Source organism: Citrus sinensis, chromosome 1, assembly GCF_022201045.2.
Source record: "Citrus sinensis cultivar Valencia sweet orange chromosome 1, DVS_A1.0, whole genome shotgun sequence".
Taxonomy (NCBI): domain Eukaryota; kingdom Viridiplantae; phylum Streptophyta; class Magnoliopsida; order Sapindales; family Rutaceae; genus Citrus; species Citrus sinensis.
The window spans coordinates 23,491,432-23,500,503 of NC_068556.1; the positions used below are offsets into that span (position 1 = coordinate 23,491,432).

At 29.7% G+C, this 9,072-nt stretch overlaps 1 protein-coding gene across 1 annotated transcript; it reads left to right on the forward strand.

The window, feature by feature from the left end:
* The first annotated feature begins 1,542 nt into the window (after positions 1–1,542).
* On the forward strand, positions 1,543–3,023 carry LOC102627706 (ethylene-responsive transcription factor RAP2-3). Its single transcript, XM_006488967.4, has 2 exons — positions 1,543–1,804; positions 2,153–3,023. Exons 1-2 carry the CDS (start codon positions 1,645–1,647, stop codon positions 2,752–2,754), a joined length of 762 nt encoding a protein of 253 aa, XP_006489030.1. The 5' UTR covers positions 1,543–1,644; the 3' UTR covers positions 2,755–3,023.
* The last annotated feature ends 6,049 nt before the right edge of the window (positions 3,024–9,072 follow it).

The following is a 9,072-nucleotide window of genomic DNA, read 5'->3' on the forward strand; positions in this document are numbered from 1 at the left end:
AATAATTATTTTCATGTGAATCAAGTGAGTCCTAATACCTATTGTTGATGCCGAAAAACGACCTCAACAGCTGAATTTGTTTCTTTAGGGGAATTACAGTACGAATCCAAGCTCAAACGCCAATATGACCACAATTTTCTGTATCTGTCAACCAGAAAACACGGTTAGGATACGCCGATAGGGTTCCGGCGCATACCCTCCGATGCTTAAGTCATAAATTTTGTATAAAGAGATGAAAATGAGAGGGAAGAATTGTGAATGGGTTCAAAAAAAAAGAATTTTCCGATCAAAGAACTCAAAATCTGGTAAGCTCTGTTAAGGCTCTTAGATAGGTCACTTCTAGAGTTTTTTGTTGATTTTTGCTAACCCCTGCCTCAGTTGCCATTTTCAGCTTAAATAGGCCCCTGGTCATGGGTGGTTACCACCTTTAACTTCTGCCCACTTTCTTCAGCAGTTGCACATGGTCATCGGTTGGAGATAGTTTAAATAGATCGTGACACACAACTTTCCTAGAAATTAGGCCACGTTATCTTAACCAATAGCTTTCTATGTCAAGCTAATTCTCTGGTCGGGCAAATAAATTTCGAGGTCAGACCGGTGAATTTTCTGGTCGCTCATATAGGTTTAAGGTTGTATTCTTAAATCAGGTCATTCACATAAATCTCAGGTCGTACTTGCGAACCAGGTTGCCAACATAGGCTCCAGATTATACTTACGTGGTTAGCTCAACAACAATGAGTTCTGAGTAAATTAGGGTCGACTATACTTCTGAAGTTTTTAGAAAAATCCAACCCAAACACCTATTAGAATAACGGAGAGAGTATTTGGTATTGAGTAGGATACTCTTACACGGATCCCCACTTGTAACCATTCTCTCTTAACAAAAGAGCGTGAAATAAGGTTGTAACTGCTGTCTTTTAGCACGTGATAATCGTATACGGACAACAATAGCGAAAGTAACTTTTCAGTATATTGACAACAATCATAAAGTAACTTCAATAGATCCTACAATCCTTACCTTTTCTTTTTTGAGAACTTAGATGTATAATTAGAATATTTAAGTAAATATTAATATACTAATATTTAAGAATATTATCAAAATACTTTTTTAATTTTATTTTTTAAATATTTATTTTCTCACTTACGTGATAAATAGAAGACTGAAAGTAGTTAGAAATACAAAGATAAAACTTATTTGATATAAATAAATAAATAAATAACATCTTATTTGTGGAAACATAATAACAACTTAAGGGTATCCGGATACTTTAGTACTATAATTTTTAAACTTATAAACAACAATTAATATTTATTAAATATTTTAATACTATATTTTTAAGATATAACTGTTTGATCTCAATATCAAAAGCATCCTATATCATCATTTTGCTATTTGGACGTCATTCCACTTTCCTGAATTCCTCTCCACCGTCTGATCAAAATCAGAACCAAACAAAGGAAGCCCAGGAAAAAAGCTAAGCCCATTTGTCAGTTTATGATTAGATCGATTGCAACTCTCAGGCTATATAAATTGAGAGCCTGGACTCAGGCTAGCTTCTACACATTACTACTACAGCAACCTTTGTTTCTTCCTCAAAAACTTTCTCATCCCAACACACAAATTAGAAGAGAAGAAAAAATAATATGTGTGGCGGTGCACTTATTGCTGATTATGATGAAGTCCGGCCGGTCAGGCGCGAGCGCAAATTGACCTCCGAGGATCTCTGGTCCGAGTTTGGTTCCATTTCCGACCTCTTGGGCTTGGACTACAATGGCAAATCCCACCCTAAGCAACCTCTCAAAGGTAACATTTTTATCGTCGGGGTCCCTCCCTCCCTCCTTAAAGTTTCATTTTTTTTTGGTGCCGTAAACAATTTGAGAAAAGATTCTGGGTTTCATTGAATTTAAATAGGTTCCGTGTTATTTTATGGTTAGGCCCCTGTACTTGCTAATATTTATTCTATCCTCTTTAAGTTTGTTATTTCTCCATAATGGTCCCGGTCAACTGGTCAAACGAAGCAAAAATCAAGGTTGTAATTGCATTTGTCTGGGCATTGCATATATCGTCAACCAATTCTACCTTGGTTTTACTTTCAAAAACTGCCTTCGGTGCTATAGCTTAAAAATGTTTCGATGGTTCTGGTGATTACAGTGAAAAATGAGAAGGCTGAAGATTCAAGCAATAAAGCTGCTCGTGTTGAGGGGAAGGAGAAGAAGACTCAGCGAGTTCGCAAGAACGTGTACAGAGGAATACGGCAGAGGCCGTGGGGAAAATGGGCAGCTGAAATTAGAGACCCTTACAAGGGCGTCCGCGTTTGGCTCGGCACTTTCAACACAGCCGAAGAAGCCGCAAGAGCTTATGATGAAGCCGCCAAGCGTATCCGCGGCGACAAGGCCAAGCTCAACTTCGCTCAGCCGCCGCCGCCAATAGCTCCACCCCCAGCTAAGAAACGCTGCATGCCATCCCCTGAGTTGACTCAGCCGAGATTTGAAACCATCGGAACCCCACCGGCTCCGGCGCCGTCCCCGTGGGTGGGGTTTGGGTATCAGAATGAGTTTTATCAACCCAGGGCAGTAGACGACGAGTTTGAGCTGAGCCAGCAAATTTCGAGCTTGGAATCGTTTTTGGGATTGGAGCCATTAATGAGTCAGCCGAGTGGAAACGGTGCTGGTGGGTATGACTCGGTGGACTTTTGGATGCTTGATGACGTGGCGGCGACTCAGCAGCTGAACAGCAATCAGTTCTTGTGTTAGGAAAAATAATAATAAACGAATTGAGTTGTGGCCGTGCTGTGTGTTCGTGTGGGTCTGTGTATTGAGTTATAGTGTTTAATGCTGTTTATGTAGTTTTGATTTTGTGTTTATGTTGTTAATGACTTTGTTTATTTTAATTTGTGTTTTATGTTGTTAATGACTCGATACTTAATTACGTGCTTCGTGTGTAATAAGCAGCTGCTTCCGCTTGCTTCTCTGCCTGCTTTGCATGCAGCATCTTTTATTCAATTTTCCGTTCAATTTCGAAACCTCGGAAAATGCCAGTGATATCGGTGGCCTGGCGTGGCGTGTTTGATTTATCTCTGGGTATTTATTAATTCTAGTAGTTAGCCTTCTAATTTCTTCATTATTGCTTCGAGGGATTAGATTCATTTGATACAGTGATTTTTATTATTTTAATCCAAATCAAAGAATCCGTGCAAACCTTTCTGAATCGGCCAGCATGTGATGTTCCTTCGGTTATATAATATTTTCTGTTGATTTTTTTTCCTTTTTTAACTTCGTAATTTCTTTCGTCTCACACACACGCAAACACACACGTATAATTGGTTCAACTATCATAGTGTTATGATTGGCTGGCGATAAAGATTACTTTTGAAATAAAAGTAAAAAACTTAGATAATTTCCTTTTTTTTTTTTTATCACGAGGTATCCTGGGGAGGCTCCAATTGTCAGAGGCACCTTTAAGCCCATACCATAACTTAGATTAGAAGTTTTCGCTCGAACCGAGAGGCATATTTCTCCCAACAAAAGTGATTTCTCTGCAACTCGAACTGGGAAGTAAACCCAATCAAATCAGTTAAGGGGACTCCATTGCCAGTGCCAACACTTTGTTGGTTTCCTCTCTCTTCTTTAAAGATAAGTTTAAGACTTATTTTTAGTTAACAAAAAAAAAAAAGACAAAAGGGATTTTTCTTCTTTAGGAAAGGAAGAGAAAATAAATTGGAAGTCGTCTTCATTTGTACGTACACGAGGATTTTACGTGCATTTACTGATATCAGTGCAACAACTGCCGGCCGTTTATTTATATACGTGAGTCTGTCTCTTTTTTTTTTTTTAAATACTGCTTCGCACTATAATATTGTATTATATAAATATTTATAACTATAATTATAACAGATATTACACTAATATTTATAATAAGATATACGTTAAGAACCAATCAACGTTACCTTTTCAAAAAAAAAAAAAAAGTAATGAAATTCCGATTGCCTGGTCTTTAATCAGCAGTGGCGGCCTCGTGGTGGTGGGTGAATGTAACTAATCGAAGATGTTTCAACAGTCTGGAAAAGAGCACTGACTTGCGACCACAATTACAGTTGATGGTATATTTGAAAAGTAGGGTCGGGCTGTAATGCAGTGCTGCATGTCATGCAGCTGCCTTTATTATTTTTTTAATAATGCGGATGTAACCGGCCACCGATTCGCTCCTTTTAATCGCTTAAAGCGGCAAATGTTAAAAGAAACTATCATAGAACTCCCTCATTTTAGGAAATATTAAGATAATCAATTCAAAACTAGTAAATTATCAAAGACCCCCTCAACTTTACACCAAAAAAATACTTCCTTTTTCTTTTGATTCATGGAAAATATAGTTAATATATTTAACTTATATCCTAAAAGAAACATAATTAAATAAAATTAATTGGACTAATATATTTAAATAAAAATAATTATATTATTTTTCTTAATATTACATTATAAATTTAATGATATTTTGCCTTAAAAAATGTAACTTATGTACTAATGAGAATACTATTTAAATATAATAAATGGAAATAATTATATATTAATTAAAAAATTTAATTTATTAATTGCACTATTTTTAATATTATGTAATAAATATAATGATATTTTGCTTACAAAACTATCAAAATAATTTTATCAACTTTTAATTACATTAGAATCCGAGTATCTAAACATATAACGAAATCGATTTATTTCCAGATATTTAGAAGAAATCAATTCCAGGATCTCACGATTCACATTCAAGGACTTAAATCCCTACCTACTAAAATGAGGACAATATTTATCCAACTATCAAATAATTATCATTCCAAACATCGTAATTACCCCTCAAATGTTGTTGTTGTTATTATTAGTGGCCAATATTAGTATGTTTTATGTATACCCTCTAAAACAAATATTCATATATTACAAAAATATAAAGCATCTAATATTTGATATTTTTAAATAAAACTCATAATCAATCTCTTGTGCAAATTAATTCATACTATCTTAAGTGAGATTAATTATTTTATTTAATCCTTTTTGCTATAATAATTTTTTTGTTAAACATTAATCAAATTCATAATGGTACATAACATGGATAATTACAATTTGAATGCAACTAATATTGAATAATGTTGTATTATGTTATACTTATAGTTATATAATTTAAGCATGACAGTTATATTTCTAAATTAAATTAAATTATTTGAGTAACATTGCACTCACTATATGGGTACATGATTTGTCTACTAAATGATGTGCAAGTATTATAAAATATGTTCAATCTTAAATTTATATCTATATTTTTTTGAAATTAAGTTAATTTATATCACAACCAAAAAAAATTAAATTATTTAAAAATATGAAAAATATAAATTCATTTTCATAGTAAGCAGTATGTTTTACTAAATTTACTTTTAAAACATTTTATGCCATTGGGGAGAAATATAGTCTTTTAAATTCATTTTTATTTATACGTCTTAAGCTTGTTATAATCTTTGCCACATGAAATATGTTTTCACTGTAATTCTCGCTAAATTTAATTTATATACTTTTATTCTAGTGGTAAAAGAAATTGAATTTGAATATAATTTTTTCAATTTAGTTTTTTTTAACTGATTAAGCATCATGTTACTGTATTACACAGATATTTACAACTGTTATAACAGCAGATTATTACACTGATATTTACAATTAGATATACAAACTGAGACTTATATTATTACATTTTAAATTCTATGAAGTAAGTGCCCAGACAAATAACCCTCACGGAGGAGGAGTGTCTCCACTCCACTTGTATTTCGTAAGGGAGAAAAATTTTACAAATAATCTCCATATAATTATGTTTAATTAAGGGAGTTTGAGTCTATGAGGACTCGAATTATTGCCCTCATAGTCATGTTTTACTTTAATGGTGTGTTTACTTCATGGAATGAGGAATGAGAATGAAGGAATAAAAATGAAACATATATTTACTTGGCAAAATGTAATTTGGGAATGAGAATAAAATGTGTGGGTCCCACACAATTTGGGAATAAGGAATGGGAATCTCATTCCCGGGGGTTGGGAATGTGAATGAAATATATGTTTACTTTTGTATTCCTCTAATTTTTTCATATTTTCTAAATTACCCTCATTCAAATCACAATTAATTTTATTATTTTAATTTATCAAAAATTTATTATTATTTTAAATGTCATTAATGATAATTATTATTATTATCAAATTTTATTAACTTTATTATTTTAGTTATTATTAATTATTTTTATTTTTATTATTAATATTATCATTATTAACAATAAAAATAATGATAAAAATAATAATTAATAAAAATAATTAATTTATCATTATTTTTATTATTATTAATAAAAATAATAATAAAAATAATTAATAATAACTAAAATAATAAAGTTAATAAAATTTAATAGTAATAATAATCTAATTTTCATTATCTAGATATAAAAATGATATTAATTAAAAATAATAATAAATGTTAATAATAATATTAATAAAAATAATATTAACAATAATTAATAATAATTAAAATAATAAAGTTAATAAAATTTAATAATAATAATAATAAATGTTAATAATGATAATATTAATAAAAATAATAATAACAATAATTAATAATAACTAAAATAATAAAGTCAATAAAATTTAATAATAATAAATGTTAATAATAATAGTAATAATAAAAACAACAATAATGATAATATTGTTAATAATGATAAATTAATTATTTTTATTAATTATTAATACTATAAGTATTTTGGTAAATTGATTTTCATTCACATTCCTCATTCCCATTTATTTTGTCAAGTAAATACATCAATGACATTTCAGCACATTCTCATTCCCATTTATTTTTGCCGAGTAAACATTAAAATCGCATTCTCATTCCAACTCATTCTCATTCCCAGCCCATTCCTATTCTACCACATTCTCATTCTATGACGTAAACGCACCATAAGGTCAATGGTTCACCACTGGGCTAAAGCCTAAGTGGCTAATTTAGCTTAATAACAACTAAATTTACTCCCATGGATTCAAACATCAACTATTTTGTTTTTAATTCAAATGATTTACAACTGCATTAATTAGTACCCACAACGTGATTATTAATATACTTACAAAGTAATATATCTCATCTATATTAAATTATCAATATATTTGTAGAAAATTAATTTTATATTAGCACAAAAGTTTAAAATATATCTTTTTTATGTAAAATTTATACATAGAAAAATTTTGGCAAGTAAAACTACCGCCTCAATGAAAATATTATTTACAAATTACAAAAATGAATTTTTAGATTTTGAATGGTCACAACAAATTTATCCGTGGAAGTTTTGTCATACATCATCACTCTTTTGTAACTTGCAAAAATCAATTGCATAATCAAAATGTTAATGATATCCATCGAGTGCAAAAATAGCGTAGGACATATGTACATTCTTATTATATTTAATTATAAATCCCACAGGATATGATATTAATAATAATAACTGTAGTAATATCCAACAAGCACACAGAAAAAAAAATAGAGATGCTCAACTAAAATAGATTAACTAAACTTTAATCTTGTAAATTAAAGTATTTTTGTAACTTAACTTATATCATCATAGCTTTAGAAGCATAGCAATTGCAATCCTTCTTACTTGTTATTTATTTATTTACCGTTGACGTTATGAAAAACTAAAGCAATTAATTTGAAAAGTAAAGAGAAAGATGAAAATAAATGCATAGATTTATTTTTAATATAATTAAACGCTATTAATTAAAATGATTACAATGAGAATAGATATGTATAAAAGTTAAAAGCTCAAGTATACATACAATCAAACTCAAAAGATTGCATGAAGTAATGAAGATGAAAAAAAAAAGGACTTAGATTATGGACTCAAAATGTTGAAAATGATGAAGGGTTGCAATAAAAAAATTCTTAGTATTATGTGGTAAATTGATATTTGTTAAAATAGTAAGGGGTCAACCATAATTTGCCTTATTGATATTATTGTTATTTTCAACAAGTAATTTATTATTAGTAAAAAAAAAGAACCTGAAACATGTACTGGTAGTGTTGGAATATAATAAAAATAATAGGAACATAAAACCATTATTAGAGTTTAACAAGAGTTGAGGAGCATAACTTAAAAGTTTGAAGAACTTAACAAAAATATGATAAAGTTTAATAATAAGTCGAGAACTAGAAAATAAACTTGAAATATCTAAGTAAAATGTTAGAAATCAATAAAAAGAGTTGGAATACAGAACCAAAAAGTTGTGGGAACAAGAGTAGAAGAAGTTAACCTAAAAGTTGAAATAACTTATCATGAATTTGATAAATTCAAACACGAAATAGGGATCTGAAAAGTAAATTTGACATATTTACCCAAAATTTGAAATTCAATGAAAAGAGTAGAAATATTGAACAAAAAAGTTGTGAAAAGATAAGTTGGAATAACTTAGCGATAACTAGATAAAGTCTAACAGGATATAGAGATATAAAAAATAAACTTGAAATGTTAACCTAAAAATTTGAAATTTAATAAGAAGAGTGGAAATATAGAACAAATAACTGGTGGAAAAATGAATTGAAACAACTTACCAAGAATTTGATAAATTTTAATGGAAAGTGGGGATCTAAAAATTAAACTTGAAATTTCCAAACAAAAAGTGGGAATTCAATAAAAAGAGTAGGAATATAAAACCAAAAAGTGGTGGAAAAAAGAGTTGAAGAGGTTAACCTAAAATTTGGAAAGAGTTACCAAGAATATGATAAATCCAACAATAATTAGGGATCAAAAAATAAACTTGAAACATTCACGAAAAATACTTAAATTAAATGAAAAGAGTAGAAATATAGAACAAAAAAAATGGTGAAAACAAGAGTTGAGGAGCATAACTTAAAAGTTCGAAGAACTTAAGAAAAATATGATAAAGTTTAACAATAAGTTGAGATCTATAAAATGAACTTGAAATATTTAACCAAAATATTAGAAATTAATTAAAAGAATTGGAATACAAATACAAAAAGTAGTGGGAACAAGAGTGGAAGAAGTT